The 22,902-nt window shown below is 39.7% G+C and overlaps 1 protein-coding gene across 3 annotated transcripts in view; it reads right to left on the reverse strand.

Annotated features, from left to right (window-relative positions):
* Positions 1-22,902, reverse strand: part of prdm6 (PR domain containing 6) — a 56,337-nt gene that overhangs the window by 20,139 nt on the left and 13,296 nt on the right. For all 3 annotated transcript variants that reach the window (XM_024418412.2, XM_024418413.2, XM_024418414.2), the window contains exon 4: positions 2,982-3,109. In XM_024418412.2, the coding sequence (XP_024274180.1) occupies positions 2,982-3,109 (128 nt within the window). The remainder of the gene's footprint in view (positions 1-2,981; positions 3,110-22,902) is intronic.

The following is a 22,902-nucleotide window of genomic DNA, read 5'->3' on the forward strand; positions in this document are numbered from 1 at the left end:
TCCATGGCAGTGGGATATGCATTACTTTGTCACTATCTTAAATATGCCCCCATGCTGACATTCCAGGATTTTGCTTCACTAGCAAATAACATATCCATATATTTCAAATAATTAGGTAAAAAAAAAAACTATAAACATTTGACAGAAATGCTTCTTTGGTCTCGGCCTAGCTGGTGAAGCCTGTGAGTTTGTATTAATTCCTTCCACCACAACATAAATATGAAGCAAAGCCCATAAATCAAATACATCTTATAACCTGAGAAAAGCACAAGTATTCCATGTATTTTATACCCTTGTAATGTTCCGTCTCTCAGTTTGGCCTCACTTAACATAAACACTGGAGCACACAAATAAATGTACTGGGACTAAATGACTCAGTTGGCTGCTGACAGAGGGCTGTTTTCTAAGCGATAGGTGGTCTTGCACACTTTGAGGCGGGTGAAAGAGTGTAAATGTAAACCATTTCTTACAAGCCTGCTGTCACTTTCAAAACTTGTGCAAATCTCAGCTCAGTGGAGCACATCAAAGGCATTTTTTCAGTTTTGGATAATATTTCCCTTGCTGACATGTATTTAGTATTGTGGTTGGATGACTCATAAAGACAACGGCGGGACGTCCCAGTGCAGGCAAAGTGAAGCACATGCCAATGGACATTATTGTCAGAGCAAAAACAAAACAGCCATCCCAGGGTCAATCAATCACGAGCTGCTTTGAAGAGAATTCCATTTAGATATTGCAAATCATAACATAAGGAATTCAAACCAGCTGACTGCCTGTGGAGGACATCCCCACACGGCTCAGAGGAGGGAAACAGGAGTGTCTGCATTAGGAGTACATGTATATGATGATGTGGAACTAAGTCTCAAAGGTTTTCACTAATCATAGCTCTCTCATAGTTATGGACAAGGCCTGTTTTCACAAAGCAGGTTCCCTCTGTCCATGGAATCCTATTTATTATGATCTAATAGGCAAAACTTATCCTAGATCAGCAATCCTACTCTGAAAAGCCTTATGGATATGGGCCTAGTTTGGTACAATCATGGGTCAAGACAGCAAAACTATTGGATCTAGTCCACAGATCATCAGTATTAAGTTATTCCACTTCATAGTCTTGGACTACTTTGTATATATACACTACCGTTCAAAAGTTTGGGGTCACTTAGAAATGTCCTTGTTTTTGAAAGAAAAGCAATTTTTTTGTCCATTAAAATAACATAAAATTGATCAGAAATACAGTGTAGACATTGTTAATGTTGTAAATGACTATTGTAGCTGGAAACGGCAGATTTGTTTACGGAATATCTACATAGGCGTACAGAGGCAGATTTATCAGCAACCATCACTCCTGTGTTCCAATGGCACTTTGTGTTAGCAATCCAAGTTTATAATTTTAAAAGGCTAATTGATCATTAGAAAACCCTTTTGCAATTGTTAGCACAGCTGAAAACTGTTGTGCTGGGATCGGTGTCCCTCCCATGGGACGGTTGAGCTAACGCTAATGCACATTAGCTAATGCTAATGTGATCAGCATGAGGTTGTAAGTAACAAGAACATTTACCAGGACATAGACATATCTGATATTGGCAGAAAGATTAACAAGAATTTAAGCTAACTGCACTGTCCAATTACAGTAGCTTTTACAGTGAAAGAATACCATGCTATTGTTTGAGGAAAGTGCACAATTTTGAACATGAAAAGTTATTAATAAACAAATTAGGCACATTTGGGCAGTCTTGTTACAACATTTTTAGCAGAAATGTAAATTGTTCATTGGATCAGTCTAAAACTTTGCACATTCACTGCTTCCATCTCGTGGCCAAAATCTAAATTGCATCTAGCCTGGAATAACTTTCTCTTGCATTTCAAAGATGATGGTACAAAAAAATACAGAAGAATGGTTTGTTTTTATCTTTGTATTATCTTTTACCAGATATATTGTGTTATATTCTGCTACATTCCTTTCACATTTCCACAAACATCAAGGTGTTTCCTTTCAAATGGTACCAAGAATATGCATATTCTTGCTTCAGGGCATGAGCTACAGGCAGTTAGATTTGGGTGTCATTTTAGGCTAAAACTGGAAAAAAGGGGGTGGATCCTTAAGAGGCCAGAAACAAAGGACTTTCTTCTGAAACTCGTCAGTCTATTCTTGTTCTGAGAAATTAAGGCTATTCCATGCGAGAAATTGCCAAGAAACTGAAGATCTGGTACAACGCTGTGAACAACTCCCTTCACAGAACAGCGCAAACTGTCTCTAACAAGAATAGAAAGAGGAGTGGGAGGTGCACAACTGAGCAAGAGGACAAGTACATTAGAGTGTCTAGTTTGAGAAACAGACGCCTCACAGTCCTCAACTGGCAGCTTCATTAAATAGTACCCGCAAAACCCCAGTCTCAACGTCAACAGTGAAGAGGCAACTCCGGGATGCTGGCCTTCTAGGCTGTCGAGTGTCTGTGTTCTTTTGCCCATCTTAATCTTTTATTTTTATCGGCCAGTCTGAGATATGGCTTTTTTCTTTGCAACTCTGCCTAGAAGGCCAGCATCCCAGAGTCACCTCTTCACTGTTGACATTGAGACTGGCCAACAGTGGTGCTGTTGTAGGGGTTGATACATTTTTTTGTTAGGGCAAATCAAGTCTGACATTTTTAAGCGGAAATTACAAACTTTAGGAGCCTTTTCAAACCTCAAATAGACTTCAAGCTTGAATTCCCTGCTGTGCAGGAATATTCCTACAACAACATGATGATCAAATTAAGATATGGCATCTGTATGGTAAGCCTGCATAGACTGCAGCTGACAGTGTCAAATTTGCTGTGTGAATAATAATTGATGCCTGAATACATAGTGTTGATCGCATGCTGTACTCGCAGTTGGGCCTACATGGTATGGAGTGATATTAATGTTAATACAATTTCTAAATGATTAAATTCCTGGTGGAAGTAACATGGTACTTTCCCACCCACATTCCATGCAGTCTTTACCTGTACTGGACCACCATCATGTTTTGCTCGCCACAGTGCCGTGCACAGCGAATGTATCTCATCCAGCTCGACTTGCTCGGCTCATTGCCGTCAATAAAGTGCTGTAACGTCCCTTCCTGGTCATAGATCTGGAAGGCAATGGGGGTTTATGTAGTTAGTCTTCCTACAGATACACAACAAGCATGATTCATTAAAGCACCCTTTAATTGTTATCTACACAACTTTCAAAAATGACGCACACAGGAATTAGGAATGTGATGGACTGCCAAGCTCCACATGTTGTTGTAAAATGTATACAGTGTACATGTGAGAGCATTGTATAAGTATAAACATGATTTACCCGAGAGCAGGGCTCTCCAACCTTGTTCCTGGAGTGCTACTGTCTTGTAGATTCACTCCAACCCTAACCTAGCACACTGATTCAAATAGTTAACTCGTCGATAAGCTGAATCAGGTTAGTTACAACGGGGGTTGAAGCAAAAACCTACAGGAGGGTAACTCTCCAGGAACAGGGTTGGAGAGCCCTGCCCTAGAGTATCGTTCAAGTATGAAAATGATTTGCTCTAGCTTAACAGCATCTAAAGTTGATGATGTGAGTTAAAGCTGGAATCCTTAATGGTGAAACTGCCATGTCAGTTTGCAATATTACAACAACAAAGTTGCTGCAAACAACATTGCACGTGATAGAACAACAGCATAGGTAATGAAATTTGTTTAACCTCCACCTCTGCTTTGTAAAAAAATTATAATAACACCGGCCGTGAGGCCGACAGTGGCGCTTTTTCCGCTTATTGCGGATTCCATCTTCAAAAGGATGGCATACAATTTTGGTTTCAAATATTTGAGTGGCTTTCCTTCCTCTCTCTAGCCCCATTTATACCAGGTTCTAACATGCGTCCTCTGTCCTGATTGTGTCCACATTCTGATTGTGCCCACATTTTTAGATGGGTGTAGACGATGATCAGATTGTGATCCGATCTTCCGGCCCACCTCCGGAGGTAGTCGGGCACGCATTGTGTCTGGATATTTCACAAGTGTAGACATAGGGTAGCAGGGAGTCAAACTCATTCCATAGAGGGCCTAGTGTCTGCTGGTTTTTGGTTTTTCCTTTCAATTAAGACCAAGACAACCAGATGATGGTAGTTCCTTACTAATCAGTGAGCTTAATTCATCAATTAAGTCCAAGGGAGGAGCAAAACCCACAGACACTTGGCCCTCCGTGGAATGAGTTTGACACATGGTTTAGAGCATTCAAATACCTGAGCCGACAAAGTGAAAAATCTGTCGATGTGCCCTTGAGCAAGGCACTTAAACCTAATTTGCTCCAGTGGTGCTATGGCTGACCCTGTAAAAATAAAAAATAAATAAAACATTTCACTACACTTACAGTATCCTGTGTGTGACAATAATAAAACATCTGGACAGTGAAACCATTTAAATCATCATCATGATCACTTTTAAAATCATTGACAGGTGGTACCATTGACTTATGACATCGATATGTGTAAATTCATCATATTTTTAAAGAATATCTGTCAAATAATTTGCATACAGTGAGGGACCAGGAATTTTGGTCACAATGTGGACACAGTGGATAGATAAGAGACACATTTTAATACCATGTGTAGATGCATATCGGAAAATATAGGCACAATTAGAATGTGGACAAGATCAGGACCAAGTATGCATTTTAGCACCAGGTATAAACGAGGCTTCTCGCTCTCTCTCGCTCTCTCACTCTCATTTAAAGCTCTGTTAACATATGTGCCCCCAATATCAGTCACTATATATCAACCAACCAATCTGAAATAGCCACACAATGAGAAAACAATATATATTTATTTGGCCATTTCATCATGTTCATGGCAAAAAAAAGCTACTCATATTGGAAAAGCTGGTTGACTAATATGTACATTGAAGTGAAAACATAGAGACATAAATATAAGATGTAAGGACCGTATCTAAGAAATATAATAATTTCTGAATAAAACTTTTTAATTGTTTATTTTGGAAGATATTTTTGTCGGGGATAATCATGGATAATAGTGATGTACAATGTCCTACTCTTCGAAATGTATAAAACAGCTATATCCCTGTCGCAGTTCATTCAGTTTGCATCTAGGCAGTAAGGGGATTCGAGCCTTGTCACTGGCCACCAGCAAAATGGATGAGATTTCAAGACCCACTGACCCCATTGAATCTCTGACATCTAGTTTGTCGGCTGTGATTCCCCTTCCTTATGCCATTCCATTCTTATCCTTGTGGCTTTTCTGGTGAACCATCTCTGGCTTTGACAGCATGATAGAATACTTGAAGGGATAGTTCACCCAAATTACAAAATTACATATTGGCTTCCTTACCCTGTAAGCAATCTAGTTTCCACATTCCACATGCTAACATTTTAGCATTTTATATGAGCTTTCTTTGCACAACATGTCAAAATCATCCGAAAGTATGTCAAATTGATTGTGAACCTCAACAAAGTCATTTATCGATCATTTGAACATGATGCGCAAAAAAATGCTAATATCAGTCCAGTGACTTGAATGAGATTTGTGCCACAGATGCTAAAACGTTAGCATGTGGAAACAGTGCCCAGAAAAATCAACTTTTACAGGGCAAGGAAACCAATTGTGATTTTCTAATTTGGGTGAACTTTCCCTTTAAGGTATTACTTATACTGGAGATGTTTGTTACACAAGCACAAGACAGGTCCTCCAGCTGCTTTATCTAAATTATCATATGCATCTTGAGACAAGAGATGATTGTGCACTGTAGATAGACATTAATAAGAAATTAAGAAAATTATACTTTTATTTACTTATTTCCTTTTTTTCTATTCAACAGCTGACATTTTTAAACTAGTTTTCCCAAAATCTGGACTGAGTCACAATTTAAACTAAGTGGTGAGCACTTAATAATAGACATGCGTTATGGGAAATACAAAGTGGAATCTTACATTTGGTCATTTTCAGTAATACAAATATAAATGGCAAAAACAATTGCCAGATCAATGTCATATCACTGCCATACAGCAATCATGGAATTGGGATTTTTTTTCATCGTATATTGCAATGGGAACAGAATGTAGTGACATTCAACATCAGATTATTGTTATTTGGAAAGAAGCAGGGTGAAAAAGTGACATTTTAAAAATCGTATTTGGATGGAGAAGGCAGCCTGTCATCTTTACTATAGTGCTTATAGATCCCACAGGCCGATGAAGCAGTGAGGAGAGCAGCCTCTCATCAACAGAGCCTGTGCTGTGATCACAAGCAGCAGCCACTGAACCCTTCACTGCACCCCAACATATTTTTTTTTGGTCCACTTGAAAAAGTCCTGACAGTCCATTCATTTCCCTGGCCTGTGGAGCAGCACACTGTTTGACTCGTCTGATCCAGACACTTTGATGCTGGAGCTCTTCCAGGGTGTCCCGCTGAGTACAAGCTCCTCTTCCCAAATCCAGGGAAAAAATAAGTAATTGTCCGTCTTTCTAAGTGAGAAATATTCTCACTGTTAAATGTTTTTTTTTTCTCCTTTTCGTCTGTCCAGCTGGACAACAGCAAGTGATGTTTACAGATGTGATATTTATGTTGATATTTTTTTGTGTTTCCTTTGCAGTATCCAAATATCTTTTGGAGTGGAATCGTTTTTCACTCCTTTTGAGAAGATAGAAGGAAGGAATACAAATTAATCTATCAGCTTTGCCGAGTCTCGGGTCATGTTGTTCCAACTTGTTATATTAGGCCGATAACAAACACATGGAGTACTGTCAGCATAAATAATTATCCATATTTTTCTGTGTGCCTGGACTAAAAAAATCATCGCATGTCGCATGAAGGTGTAATGATTGACAACATATGCATAACGTTATCCCAAAATGCTGCATGATATTTTTATGGCCTTCGTGTGACATTGGATTTGATATAACACAGTATTTATGCACGATACTTTGGAAATGCATAACAGCCTGCATTAAGCAGGGTTTATGGCACTTTTTGAATGCTTTATGAACTTCTAATGTACATTGGGACACATTTACGAAGCCACTGATCCCTACAATACGTATTAGGCCCCAATCTCCTCCACATAGTGTAATATGGGTCATTCCACGAAGTGAGTTCCTTAAGCATCCCTTTGATATTTTCTGAATAAATTGTGCACCAATATTGAATTTTAAAAGCCTTTTATATTAAATTAGTGCCCTTTAATATAGACCACATGGAAAATTCAATACATCTGATTTTTAATATGAAAAAAGTTTTGCTAAAAGGGCCAAAATTAATCATTAATCATATCCCTCCGTCAACCATGTGTAACTTCAAGAAATATTTTAACCCACTTAATCCCCAAATTTCACCATCATTGTAAAGCCATAGTTATTTTGTTGCTTTGACAAAAGTAATTTCTGAAGATTTTTTTTTATTTCATGTGATTAGTGATAAATTTACATCTGTCCCTCATTTTAAGATCAACCCTGTTATGTACGTGAATTGCACTCTCATTTTAATATGGTGAAACCTGTCACGACTTCCGCTGAAGTCGGTTCCTCTCCTTGTTCGAGCGGCGTTCGGCGGTCGACGACACCCGTTTTCTAGCCAACGCCGATCCACCTTTCATTCTCTATTTGTTTTGTCTTGTTTTCCCACACACCTGAGTCCCTCATTATTTGACGTGTATATAACCCTCTGTTCCCCCCATGTCTGTGTGTGGAATTGTTTGTTGTAAGTGTTTTGTGCATTTCTGACTGGTTGGCGACAGGTTGTTTCAACCCGTATGTTGCTGTTCTGGGTGCTGTTTGTTTTTGCATCATTAAAGGGCTGTTACCCATTTCTGCTCTCCTGCGCCTGACTTCCCTGCTGCCAGTTACGCACCGCCTACAAAACCCTTCCTTGTTTTTCCTAAAGAAACATTGAACATTATCTACATTGAACAAAAATACAAATTGAACATGTAAAGTGTTGGTCCCAGGTTTCATGAGCTGAAATAAAAGATCCCAGAAATGTTCCATACGCACAAAAAGCTTATATCGCTCAAATTGAGTACAAATTTGTTTACATCTCTATTAGTGACCATTTCTCCTTTGCTAAGACTATCCATTCACCTGACAGGTCTGGCATATCAAGAAGCTGATTAAACAGCATGATCATTACACTGGTGCACCTTGTGCTGGGAACATCAACACAATGCCACAGATGTCTCAAGTTTTGAGGGAGTGTGCAATTGGCATGCTGACTGCAGGAATGTCCACCAGAGCTGTTGCCAGATACATTAATATCTCTACCATAAACTGCCTTCAACGTTGTTTGAGAGAATTTGTCAGTACGTCCAACCGGCCTCACAACTGCAGACCATGTGTATGGTGTTGTGTGGGCAAGCGGTTTGCTGATGTCAACACTGTGAACAGAGTGCCCCATGGTGGCATTTGGGTTATGATATGGGCAGGCATATCTACGAACAACGAACACAATTGCATTTTATTGATGGCAATTTGAATGCACAGAGATACCGTGATGAGATCCTGAGGCCTATTGTCGTGCCATTCATCTGCCGCCATCAACTCATGTTTCAGCATGATAATGCACAGCCCCATGATGCAAGGATCTGTACGCAATTCCTGGAAGCTGAAAATGTCCCAGTTCTTCCATGCCTTGCTCACCAGACATGACACTCATTGCACAGTTTAGGATGCTCTGGGTCGATGTGTACGACAGCGTGTTCCAGTTCCTGCCAATATCCAGCAACTTTGCACAGCCATTGAAGAGGAGTGGGACAGCATTCCACAGGCCACAATCAATAGCCTGATCAACTCTATGCGAAGGAGATGAGGCAAATGGTGGTCACACCAGATACTGACTGGTTTTCTGATCCACGCCCCTACTTTTTTTATTTAAGGTATCTTAAAACTGATTTAAATTGACTGATTTCCTGATATGAACTGTAACGCAGTAAAATTAGGTGAAATCAAATGTTTGTTTTTGACCAAGTCACACTTCTCAAAAGACACCGAATTGAACGACCCACATACGACAGGGCAGCCCAGAAAACACACACTGATTAATAGCCCTCATTGTACTCTAGTCTACACAGAGGGTTACAAATGCAAAGCAAAGGCAAAGTGTGCGTCTGCAAACTCAACGTCAGTGAAAACAGCATTTAGCATCTCGAGCAGTGCTGTGTCTCTCCCGTGTTGTGTATTTTTCTCCCGACAGGATCTGACAGCACAACACACACACATATGCACACCCTGTTGTATTTCTTCCCATCATGTCCAATAAACACCACAGCATATGACTTACCCTCTGTATGCTATCAATGTCAACAGTTCAGCCCCTCCATTATTATACATTTCCCTGCATACGTGACCTTCAGTTCTCTCTGCATGCTAAACAAGCCCTGGTCGTAGTGACATCTCACTTTATTGAGGAGCGGCCTGTTTATTAGGGCGGTGAACCCTGTCAATAGCATTGCTGAAATCTGTCTATAGCTCACTGGAGCAATCAATTTTGTAAATGATTGCGATAATCAAGGAAATTGCCAAATTTATAAATCTCTGTATACAGCATTTTAAAGGCCACTTTACAGTAACTGCTGATGCTCTGAAAGCAAAGGGAATTGTTTGTATGTGTTGTTGTGGGATTGGGATTTTACTGATGTGTTGAGCAAATAAAAGGAGAAATAAAGATAAATCATAAAATGAGCAGAAGAGCTTTTTCTTCAAGGAGTTGTTTAATCTAACTGTTTAACTATTTATCTGTACATGGAATTGTATTTATTTATTTATACTTTTTTTCTAATCTTTACAGGAAAATGCCACGGGCACTATCAGATATGTGGAGACATTTCATTGCAGCTAATGTAGAAGGAAAAGCTGTGTACATTTGCAAATACTGTGCCAAATCATATGTGAAGAATGCAACAAAGATCCAGAATCATCTGGCCAAGTGCATAAAGTTCCCTCAGTGCTCACAACAAGCAACCTCTGACAGAAGTCCCTCTACTTCTATTTGAGGTGAAAATGATGAATCAGACACCTTATCGATAGCAACAACTCATGGTCCTCATGGAATCAAATGTTTTTTTTTACTCAATGGAGGAATGTAGTCAGAGAAATGCTGATGAATGTCTTGCTTGAGCTGTGTATGCAACTGGTTCACCTCTGATGCTCACAGGAAATGTGTATTGGAAGATAATTCTGAATGTTCATTGCCCAGCATACACCCCTCCAACCAGACATGCTTTATCTACTCATTTGCTGGATGCAGAGTTCAACAGAGTTCAAGTGAAGGTCAAACAAATCATAGAGAAAGCACTGTATTGCTACCATCTCTGATGGGTGGTTGAATGTTCGTGGGCAAGGAATAATTAACTACATAATCTACAACCCTCAACCAGTATTCTACAAGAGCACAGACACAAGGGACAACAGACACACCGGTCTCTACATTGCAGATGAACTGCAGGCATTCATCATTGACCTTGGACCACAGAAGGTATTTGCACTGGTGACAGACAATGCTGCGAACATGAAGGCTACTTGGTCTAAAGTGGAGGAGTCCTACCCTCACATCACACCCAATAGCTGTGCTGCTCATGCATTGAATATGCTCCTCAAGGACATCATAGCACTGAAAACAATGGATACACTCTACAAGAGAGCAAAGGAAATGGTTAGGTATGTGAAGGGTCATCAAGTTATAGCAGCAATCTACCTCACCAAGCATCAGGAGGAGATTAAGAGCACCACATTGAAGCTGCCCAGCAACACCCGTTGGGGTGGTGTTGTCATCATGTTTGACAATCTCCTGGAGTGGAAGGAGTCTCTCCAAGAAATGAACATATATCAGTCTGCCGATATGGACAGCCCCATCAAGAGGATCCTCCTGGACAATGTATTCTGGGAGAGAGTGGTAAGCAACCTGAAACTCCTGAAACCTATAGCAGTAGCCATTGCACAGATTGAGGGAGAAAATGGCATCCTGTCTGATGTTCAGACTCTGCTTGCAGATGTAAGAGAAGAAATTCGTACTGCCCTGCCCACTTCATTGTAGAGGCAGAGGAAACTGCAGTTCTGAAATAGATCAAAAAGCGTGAAGACTTCTGCCTGAAGCCCATACATGCCGCAGCCTACATGTTGGACCCCAAGTATGCTGGCAAGAGCATCCTGTCTGGTGCAGAGATCAACAAGGCCTATGGTGTCATCACTACCGTGTCTTGCCACCTCTCATCGCCTGGATGAGAGCAAGGTTCTTGGCAGTCTGGCAAAGTACACTTCCAAGCAAGGGCTTTGGGATGGATAGCAATATGGCAGTCGTGCCAACATATCTCATGAGCCACCTGGTGGAAGGGACTTTGTGGTTCTGAGGCTCTTTCCCCTGTTGCCTCCATCCTCCTCCAAATCCCAACAACATCAGCCATCTCAGAGCGCAACTGGTCCTTGTTTGGGAACACACACACCAAAGCACGCAACAGGCTGACCAATACAAGGGTTGAAAAATTGGTGGCCATCCGGGCAAATTTTAGGCTTTTTGAGCCTGACAACGAGTCATCCTCAACAAGGTTGGAAAGCGACAGTGAAGATGAGGACCCAGTCTGATGTTCTCAGAGTCTGATGTTCAAGAGGTGGACATTGAGGAAGTCCAGGGAGAAGACATGGAAGCCTGAGAGGAAGACAACCAAAGCTTTAGTTTCTAGACTATCATTTTACAGATGTTGAAAACGTTTTTGGGAGATGCGATGGATCATTGGGGATCATTCAATATTCCCTTTCTTTTGTTGTTCAGTGAAATCATCCCATATGAGGAGTCAACTCATTTAATTAAAAATTCAATTTGTAACTAAATTGTTTTTTGAAAAAAATGATATTGGAAGGATTTAATCATTTGCGATTATGTCTACTTATGATAAAGTAAAAGGTTTATGTTTCTGTCTCCATATGATATGGTAAAAATATCCAATGCAAAAAACATCTATATTTAAATGTGAATAATATTAATTTGCAAAAATATCCATTAATTTCCATATATTCCCGTTAATTCCCATATATTCCTGTTAATTCCCACGGAATGTTTCCACCTCTGAATATTCCCCAAAATGTGCAACCCTATTCACACCCATCTGTCAACTGTGTTTAGATAACAAACAAATCATTTCAAAGCCAAGTGGACGAAGTTTACCTACACCATGATGAAGAGACAGACAATAACTGCCAGGTCTTGCCATGTCAATCTAGAAGAAAAAGAAACGCACACCTATTTAGGCGAGGTGCTGGCTAGCAGAGTAGAAAACTTGAAAATAAAAGAGAGCCGCACACTCTAGGAGCTCAGATGCAAAAATGTAATTACCAACGTTTCGACAGCCAAGCTGTCAAATATTAAAATGTCATACAAAGAACAGCAAACAAACAACAAATGGATAGCATACGATCATAAGTTCATTTGACTACACAAGCTTACAAACAATTGCAATGGCAAAGTCACAATAATCACAAGAATGGCTTCAGATGAAAGTCTACTTAGAGACCGAAGGGCGCAAGGGTCTTTAAGTTAAAGATCCAGGCAGCCTCTCGTTTTAACAATAAATTATCAAGGTCACCCCCTGACATCTGAAGCCATTCTTGTGATCATTGTGACTTTGCCATTGTTTGTCGAAACGTTGGTAATTACATTTTTGCATCTGAGCTCCGAGAGTGTGCGGCTCTCTTTTATTTTCAAACTTACCATGTCAATACCATAATATGTCCTGTGTTGGTATAACGATGTCAGAATTACAATAAAACTCAAATATAATTAAAAAATCTTCATGGTATCTAAAAAGGACTATAGAAATTGCCTATTTAGTTCCAAATAAAGTGACAGGATTGGCGATTTCTTCTTCAGACATAAATCCCCTTGTGACAGGGGAATAGGAGGTTGTTTTGTGCAACAGGGAGTGGCAATTGAATACAAGCTTCACAAAAACATTTAATTGTTGAAACATTTCTAGCCTGTCTATCTATGGGTAACAGGATTGACGTGCTTTTACTATATGAATTGACTATTAGATCAAATGTTTCTTTTGAAAATAATATTTAAAAAGGAATCGTTTTTCAATATTAAAAAGTGAGTTCAGTTCACGTAACAGGGTTGACCTCAAAATTAGGGACAGACGTAAATTAATCACAAATGAAATTATATTAAAAAAAGAATCTTCAGAAATTACTTTGTCAAATCAACAAAATAACTAGGGGTTGACAATGATGGTGAAACCTAGAGAAGTTTGGGGATGAAGTGACACAGGGTTAGCGGAGGGACATGTCAAAACGAAGAATTTTGGCACTTTAGAAAGCCTTTTTTCATATTCAAAATCTAACTTATTAAATTCTCCATTTCTACTTAAAATATCAAAAGGCACTCATTTAGTGGAATGACCCGTGTCAGTAAATGTCGAATTCTCCTGGCGCCACACAGAACTGATTTTAACTGCAGAAAAGAAAACATAATAATGATTTCTTTGTAAATAGAAGTACTATACTCTAGTAGTACTATATACGTCCCATACATGATAATGATGGAGCATTGAGAAGGGGGAAAATTACATACAGTAAATGTTAAGAAGAGGAAGTCAGAAATCCAATAACGTGTCAGATATCAAAAACTTATCCAAGAACATATAACACCCATTTATGGTCCTCATGTTTCCTTTTCCTGGGTCTGGTAAGAAGGTGCTGTGGCTTACAGTTAGTTCTCAGTAGCCCCTCAGCCATTGATCTGTCTCCCAGTGTCCTGTCACTGCTTTAGTTACTGCTCAATCTCCCTGGGCCGACATTTACGGCGCGCTGATTGGGCCCTGTCACTGTCCGGGCTGTAAATCGTCCTGGAACAGCTGTGTGTTGATGCCTGGCTGGAGGAGCAACCCCAAAGGCTGCCTGATAGTCGTTTGACCTCCTGGCCTTATTACATCAAGTAAATCAGCCTCCGAAGCCATTAGACGGAGGCTGGGAGCTGGGGAGAGTCCCACCCGGCCCACTCAGGGATAGCACAGACCCCAAGCAGGCAGGATTACCCACCACCATCTTATCTGCCGAAACACTTAACGGCCATGTCCCAAGCGATGCTGGCATGTAAATGGGTTACGTGGATCAGTTATGCTCCATATGATGGATTCTTCAAATGAGATACTCGAGCCGCACTGTATCGGTTCAATGGTGTGAACACACCTAAAGTGAACATGCTCAGTTTCAGTTCATTGTATTGTGTGCAGTTCAAGGCCAAACCACTCATTCAATAATTACCAGTTAGCAATAATTACCATTTAGCATTATTACCAAAGGATGATGACACAGCTAAATAAACTTTTCTGGAGCCAGTGTTAGTAACAGCGGCGATTAAAGAGACGTTCCGGAACTTTGGCGAATTTGTCAGTATTTTTTTAAACTCCCACTTTGGGCTGGATGTGTCAGTGTATTTGAAAGTGACTGTTTTCTGGAAGCTGTGTGGCACCATTGTCCCTATTCAGGGAATCTACACATATTTTGGTGACATAATGCAAGCTTGGCACACGGGGGCCAGCCCCCTAGCCAATGAGCTTCAGCCCCTTGTCATTTGAGTGACAGTTAGCAAGATGCACATTGACGAGAGGCAGACAGTAGTTAGCTAATAGAGTTGTCGCATGGATTGTGTAAATATTTTCAACATGTCAGCTGAAGAGGCAAGGTATACAAGCTATAGACAGTGTTTTTATGAACACAGATTTACAAACAGATGTATTTTATGACAACATCGCCGGTTGTCAGTCGAGCTAGGCTAGTTTGTTAGTTACAGCTAGAGCCATATATTGAGCCATGTATTTTGAAACAGGAAATAAAAGGCTCTGGCTATAGCTAGCTATACTTCACAGTACTCCACATAGTGGATATGTAGCTAATGAACATTTTATACTAATAAAGCTACAGGATTAGCAGTACCCATTCATAACTTAATTAATTACTTTTTATTACTTACCATTAACATATGAAATCTAAAAACCACAAGACTATTAGAAGCTTCCCATATTGACAATCAACGTATACAATGTGTTGCTCGTCATCAGACTAGCCGAGGAAGAGGACATGGTCCACAGATGAGAGGAGGACAAGGACAGGTTGTACAAGGTGCGTGTACCCCAGGGCCAGGCTCGAGCTGCCCAGGGTCCAAGTCGAGCAGCGAGGGCTGGAATAGATGCTCTAGGGCCGAGAACTGAGAGAATGAGGGAGCAAATGATACGAGGTACGAGGTGCATTTGCAATAGCGCTCAGCATGCAAAATGTCAATGGATATTTCATAGGACTAATTAATTATAAAAATGCATCACTTCTGAACATAACTCTCTTTCCCACTCTAATGCAGGGATATTTGATAGCATGAATAAACAATATTCAATATAATTCCAGTAACCTATTAAACATTTTCTAGCACAATAGCCCATCCTATTACACCTGTATAACTGTGCCACGTATGGTACTTTCGAAAGGGTCTCTATGAATCAAAAGTATTCTTATATGGGTACTGCGGAAACATGTAACTAATATAAGTGGACTATATGTCTTATATGAAGTAGGCCACATTCATAAACAAAATATAGAACTACACGGTGGCAGTATATATTGTCACATATGTAAGAAACACAGGAATTGTATAAGAATAATGTGTTGTGTGTTTTCTTATCGGAAGCAAGCCATAATCATATGATTGGCCTTTAAAAATGTGTATAAATAATTGACAAGGTTATTAGAGCTTACAGCCATAGCTTTATAGGTAGGTCTAGGTGCCTTATGAAAATCCATGTTGACATTTGTTTATGTGTGAATTTATTAGTTATTTGTGAAGTTCAGAAGTCCACTGGTTGTTTTTTGAAAATAAAGTTCCAGAAAAAGAACATTGTATGTGTGAATAGTAATATGTTTCTTGCTTGGTTATTGCAACTCCAGTGTGGTAAGGGGATTGCCAAGGCCACAGGAAGGTCAAGGTGTGGTGGATGTGGGCCTGCTGATGTCCATCTCCTGCACATACAAAAAGTCTTTAGCATACAGAAATGGGTTACATGTCAAACAAAATAAATTCATTTGTGCAGAGCCTTTCAAAACGTTATGACACTAAGAGTGGGAATTTGCACACAGTGACAGCCATGAACATAAAGCTGTGCACCTGGTTTACCAACATGTAAACATGTAGATATTCTGGTTTTGTTCTCAAACCTGGTCCTTTGCTCATGTTAAACCTTAAGTAGATTTGGCTATGAGTGTGCTAGTGGATTTGACGTTTGTGTGATATGATCAGTCACTTTAAAACCACACAATGCTGAAAACATAGATGAGTCAAGTAAACGCTACACTGCTGTCACTTCTACAGAATCGATGATGAGTCATCACATAAACTCAATTAGAGACAGCTATTATTTAAAAGCGGCTTTGCATCAGCTGACAATAGGCTACACTGTATTGTAATATGTATAACTGCAAATTCTCGGTATGGAATAACAGGCCGTCTAGGGAGATGGTTCCAGCCATTTACAAACATCATGTTTGGCCTAACTGGTACACTTCCTGATGGGTCAGACCCATTGTTTGTAAACTGCTGGAACCATCGTCCTAGCCGCCATCCTACTTCTTATTCCACAGGGCAGAAACCAGAGAGACATATTCCTTACAGACCATAAGAGTGTTGATGCCAATTCATCACATGACCTACATGCATGCTTATGTGATGATTCTCACAGTATTCTAGTTTTACACAAAACTGTAGCTACATTACAGGGAACAGAGCACAGTTATATTTACATTCTGTTGTGAATGTCATTGATCTCATCCTCATTCAAACTGCCATCATCCTCATCAGCAATACTCATCTTGCTCATTCTTCAAATCGAAAACACAACAGGTTAAATGGCCAGAACATGATGAAGCTAGGCTTGTAAATCTTATCATATATGACACAAATAACATGGGAAACATTCCATCAACAAATGACAGCTAGTCCAAATCAAACCTTACCTGTCGCCAAGAGCCTCTTGCATGTTTGATCATCTGGCATGTCTGAAACCAGCTCTGCTATTCCTTGTTCTTCTATCAGTAATTCTTGTCTGGAAAATGACCACATTACTTACAAAGGATACTAAAAAGTCAAACTAACACACTGACACTGCATCAGGGGCTTGGCTTCAACTGGGCAGCGGATCAAAATATGAAATCGAGCTGCAGAGAGTGAAAAAGGTACTAGGTATTCCCCATAGAGAATGATAGAGGACTCATCTTTGTATATGTACCATTATAGAGTCTCTGACAGGGCTGTGAATATGAGGGAATCTCCATTTTTAAGAAGTATATTTTCTTCTTCACTATTGGCAGATCCCTCCTGATGACCCGGATGGACATGAGTCATCAGGAGGGTTCAGCCAATGAAGTTGGAAACCCCACCCAGTTGATTACATTAAAATGGTGGAAGCCATCAATGGCGCTGCCCATGCTAAAACAGCCTTTTGGCCACTAGAGACCTCTATCATTCTTTATCGTGTAGCCTAATAATAACAATATAGCTAGCACCGAAATATACTGTTTCATATAGTTACAGATAACCAGTTGTAAACATAGCCGAGCCACTTAGCCTGCTAGCTAGACACTGGTAGCTACAAACAACAACAATGTCCACCCTTCTAGCCAGTCAACAAGAGATTCTATGCATCTACAAAAATACACAGCATACATTAGTAGAGTGATTTCATGTTTTGAAATGTGTTTTAGTTGGCTAGACAGACAGTATGATGTTCCCTAATATGCATTTACCATGTTAGCTAGCTAGCTTGCTACGATACCTTTTAAAGTATACTATGACACAGAGAGACTGTTGGCTAGCCTAGTTAACTGAGACAGAATAGTTCCTCTTTACATAAACACTCAAAATAGGCTTCTAACTGAATAAAATATCAACATGGTTTCTAATGCTAAAGCTTAGTCTCTTACCTTTCGCCCGAAGATTACTTTTATGGATGTCCAACACTGGATGAGGCAACAGTGTTTCTCTTCCTTGAGGCCATCTCGGAAAAGCATCCAATATCTATTATTTTGCCTTCTGGCTTTGTCTTTCATGAGCGGCCCTGCCATTCGACATCTGGATCAAGTTTTCTCTTCTTGGGCCTGACATCATAAGTATCAATAGCATCCAAGTTTTTTCGCACAATTATGACTGAAGTAACCTTCCTCTATGGCTGGCTTGAGGTAGTGAGTGAGTGAGTGCGTGAGAGAGCTACATGCAATGACATTTGTTTTTTCCAATGAAGACACTATCATGTGGTCAGGTCCAATGAGGTTGCACAGTGAAAAAAGAAGGCTGGCCCAGGCCTGCCCAGCATTATCCAATGAGGTTGCAGGGCAGGCCTAACGGCTCAGTGGAAACTCCATGCACATGTACACAGAGCAGCGAGAGAGAGCGAGTAAGCACGTGGTGCATATAGTACACACTTTTCGGGGACCACTTTTGGCTCATGAGGGCTAATTTTAGAACTACTGGCAAAAAAAGTATACAAAAGTTCCCGGGAGATCTCTTTAAGCTCACTCAATGTAATTAATGGCAGAGGTATAAAGGCAGACACAACTGAAATCTGTCATCCTGCCCTCACCCAGAGAAAACGCCTGTTGAATTAGGGTTAAGGACTTTTCAGGGTGACTATCACAATTAACATATGCCACAAATAGATTCTGCAGAGGTAGGTAGCTACAGTACAATACACATATTGTGGCAGCTTTAAAATGTCACACAAAAAATATATCAACGCCTTACTAAACCCCTGGTTGAGACTGTAAGTGCAGTGGAATATAAACGGCTTTGGACATTACATGATAATTAGTTTTAATGTTTCATATAGGGCTATCAGTGATTAGGCTTTAGATATTTTTTCATGCATCTTGCTCTCTCTTGGTGATGGCAAATATTATTTGAACCTAAATTGTTACATGGCTTTCACACTGGCTGCTAAGTAAAAGCAGTCTTCTCAATGATACTGTATGATTATAATTTAAAATGTTAGGTTTACTGAAGGTGAGTGCAGTGGATCTGTTTACCTTTCTTCAAAACCTTCCATAATCTACCTAGCACAGGCCTTTTCCAAAAGAAGTGGAAAACTGGTGCTGAGACGCAATCAATGACTGTTGGTCCACTTTTACAGCAAATCAATGTAAGTTCAGTAATTTATCAGTTCTCTTAATCTCCACTACTTGTTATTCCAGCTCATTGCCCTGAATGTGATCAGAGGACACAGACACAGATTGCAACAATGCCATACATTGACTACCTATAGTATACCAAACTACTGATTGTATTCATTCTAATTGATCAGTAATGTACGCCTCACGAGGCATTGGAAAACCTCCCTGCTCTTTGTGGTTGAAATTCACTAGTCGACAGAGGGACCTTACAGATAATTGCTTGTGTGAGGTACAGAGATGAGGTAGTCATTCAAAAATCATGTTAAACACTATTATTTCACACAGACTCCATGGAACTTATGTGACTTGTTAAGCACATTTTTACTCCTGAATTTATTTAGGCTTGCCATAACAGAGGGACTGAATACTTACTGACAAGACATTTCACTTTTTCATTATTTTTCATAAAAAATACACACAGTACCAGAAAAAAGTTTGGACACACCTACTCATTCCAGGGTTTTTCTATGTTTTTACTATTTCCTACATTGTAGAATAATAGTGAAGACATACAACTGTGAAATAACACATATGGAATCATGTAGTAACCAAAACAGTGTAAAAAAGTGTAAAAATATGGTATATTTCAGATTCTTCAAAGTAGCCACCCTACACAATGATGACAGCTTTGTGCTCTCTTGGCATTCTCTCAATCAGTGTCATGAGGTAGTCACCTGGAATGCATTTAAATTAACAAGTGTGCTTAGTTAAAAGTTAATTTGTGGAATTTATTTCCTTCTTAATGCGTTTGTGCCAATAAGTTGTGTTGTGACAAGGTAGGGGTGGTATACAGAAAATAGCCCTACTGTAAAAGAACAAGTCCATATTATGGCAAGAACAGCTCAAATAAGCAAAGATGCTCAAATAAGCAAAGACAAATGACAGTCCATCATTACTATAAGACATGAAGGTCAGTCAATCCGGAAAGTTTCAAGAACTTTGAAACTTTCTTCAAGGGCAGTGGCAAAAACCATCAAGCACTATGATGAAACTGGCTTTCATGAGGACCGCCACAGGAAAGGAAGACACAAAGTTACCTCTGCTGCAGAGGATAAGTTTATCAGAGTTACCAGCCTCAGAAATTGCAGCCCAAATAAATGCTTCACAGACTTCAAGTAACAGACACATCTCAGCATCAACTGTTCAGAGGAGGCCTTCATGGTCGAATTGCTGCAAAGAAACCACTACTAAAGGACACCAAGAAGAAGAAGAGACTTGCTTGGCCCAAGAAACACGAGCAATGGACATTAGACCGGTGGAAATCTGTCCTTTGTTCTGACGGGTCCAAATTCCAGATTTCTTGTTCCAACCGCCGTGTCTTTGTGAGACGCAGAGTAGGTGAAAGGATGATCTCCACATGTGTGGTTCCCACCTTGAAGCATGGAGGATGTGTGTGATGGAGTGGGGGTGCTTTGCTGGTGACACTGTCAGTGATTTATTTAGAATTCAAGGTACACTTAACCAGCATGGCTACCACAGCATTCTGCAGCGAAACGCCATCCCATCTGGTTTGCTTTTAGTGGGACTATCATTTGTTTTTTGACCAAGAAGGAGAGGGATGGAGTGCTGCATCAGATGACCTGGCCTCCACAATCACCTGACCTCAATCCAATTGAGATAGTTTGGGATGAGTTGGACCGCAGAGGGAAGGAAAAGCAGCCAACAAGTGCTCAGCATATGTGGGAACTCCTTCAAGACTGTTGGAAAGGCATTCCAGGTGAAGCTGGTTGAGAGAATGCCAAGAGTGTGCAACGCTGTCAAAGGGTGGCTACTTTGAAGAATCTAAAATCTAAAATATATTTTGATTTGCTTAACACTTTTTTGGTTACTACGTGGTTAAATATGTGTTATTTCATAGTTTTGATGTCTTAACAATTATTCAACATTGTAGAAAATAATGAAAATAAATAAAAACCCTTGAATGAGAAAGTGTGTCCAAACTTTTGACTGGTACTTTACATAAATAAATCCACTTTGATATTATGGGGCCAGTGACAAAAAAAAATCTAAATTGAATTAATTTTAAATTCAGGCTGTAAGACAACAAAATCTAGAAAAAGTCAAAGGGTGTGAATACTTTCTAAAGGCACTGTAGGTATTAGCAAATTAATGTATGTTCTTTACTATCAAATAGACATGCTTGACTATGGTAAACCTGCTTTTTGTCATTAACTAAAAACACTAACAACCATAATATTTACAGTGCCTTCGGAAAGTACTAAGACCCCTTGACTTTTTCCACATTTGGTTACGTTACAGCCTATATTCAATAGTTTTTTTGACCTCTTCAATCTACACACAATACCCCATAATTACAAAGCAAAAACGTTTTTTTAGAAAAGTTTGCTAATTTATTACAAATAAAAAATGGAATTATTACGTTTACATAAGTATTCAGACCCTTTATTCAGTACTTTGTTGAAGCACCTTTGGCAGTGATTACAGCATTGAATCTTCTTTTTTAAATAAAAATAATAATATATATTTATTGAATATTCGAAACATACAATATACTTGCAGTGAAGCCGCTCAACACCTACATCATACCAGTCATCCAACAGATTCCCATTCAGAGCGACACACAGAAGCATCCAGGGTCAATGCCCTGCTCAAGGGCAAGTTGACCGATCTACCACCAGGCTGAAAAACGTGAACCCGAACCCTCCAAGATCCCCCCCACAGTTTCCCAATAGCTGTCCCTCAACCATTCGTGACCCCTCCTACAGCCCCCCCCCAAGGAGAAAAATAAAAAATACAATTAATTCCATTCCCCACCCCCAAGAACCCCCCACTGAACCAACAACCAAGAGAATGAACTAAAGAGAAAAAAGGAAAAGACAGAAGAAAACAGCAAACAACAATGCAAAAAAATTATAAAACAAAATAATACATTTAAAACAAAGGACATCAAGGACAACTAAAATCATAACAGCAATGCCAACTGTATATATGTTTATGTGCATGTCTGGCACTATTACATTTATGTGTGTGTTCTTGTACGTGTTTATTTGAATGAGAGTGTGTATATGCATGTGTACAAACACCTGCACGGCATCAGCCTTAGGCAAGCCGGCATTAGTTGTAAAAACACTGCCCCTCAGTGTCATTCAAATATACTTTTTTTTTCTACTTTTATCTTTAACCATCATTCTATCTCCCACACAGCAACTCCACTCCCACTTGTCTCCAATTCCACATCCCAACCCTCAGCTTTCCTCAGCCCATCCCATCTATCTCTGCGGGCCACCCACTTCGGGTTTCTACGCAACACATACCTTTCAACTATGCTGTGATGTTCAATGTACAATTTCAATCTATCTAATCGAATAGAATCTACAGATTGCGAGTTGAAGATACATACTTTACTAAGAGTATTAGATTATTAGTAATTGACTGACCCGGTCTCTCCAGATCTCCTAACAGTACTATTTCTAGGGTCAATTTTAGATCAATGTTATGCATTTTCAGCCATTCCTGAACCTGAGACCAGAAACAGGCTACCTGAGGGCAATACCAAAATAAATGGTCTATTGATTCTGTATCCTCACAACAAAATCTGCAGAGCTTTGATGACTTTATGCCCAAAATATTCAACATTTTGTTGGTGGCAAGAATTCTATATAATCATTTTAGTTGAAAAGCACAAAGTCTTAAATCTTGCGTTGTTTTATACATCAACTCATACTCCTTGTACCATGGGATCGG

The sequence above is a fragment of the Oncorhynchus tshawytscha genome, linkage group LG04, assembly GCF_018296145.1.
Source record: "Oncorhynchus tshawytscha isolate Ot180627B linkage group LG04, Otsh_v2.0, whole genome shotgun sequence".
Classification (NCBI taxonomy): Eukaryota; Metazoa; Chordata; class Actinopteri; order Salmoniformes; family Salmonidae; genus Oncorhynchus; species Oncorhynchus tshawytscha.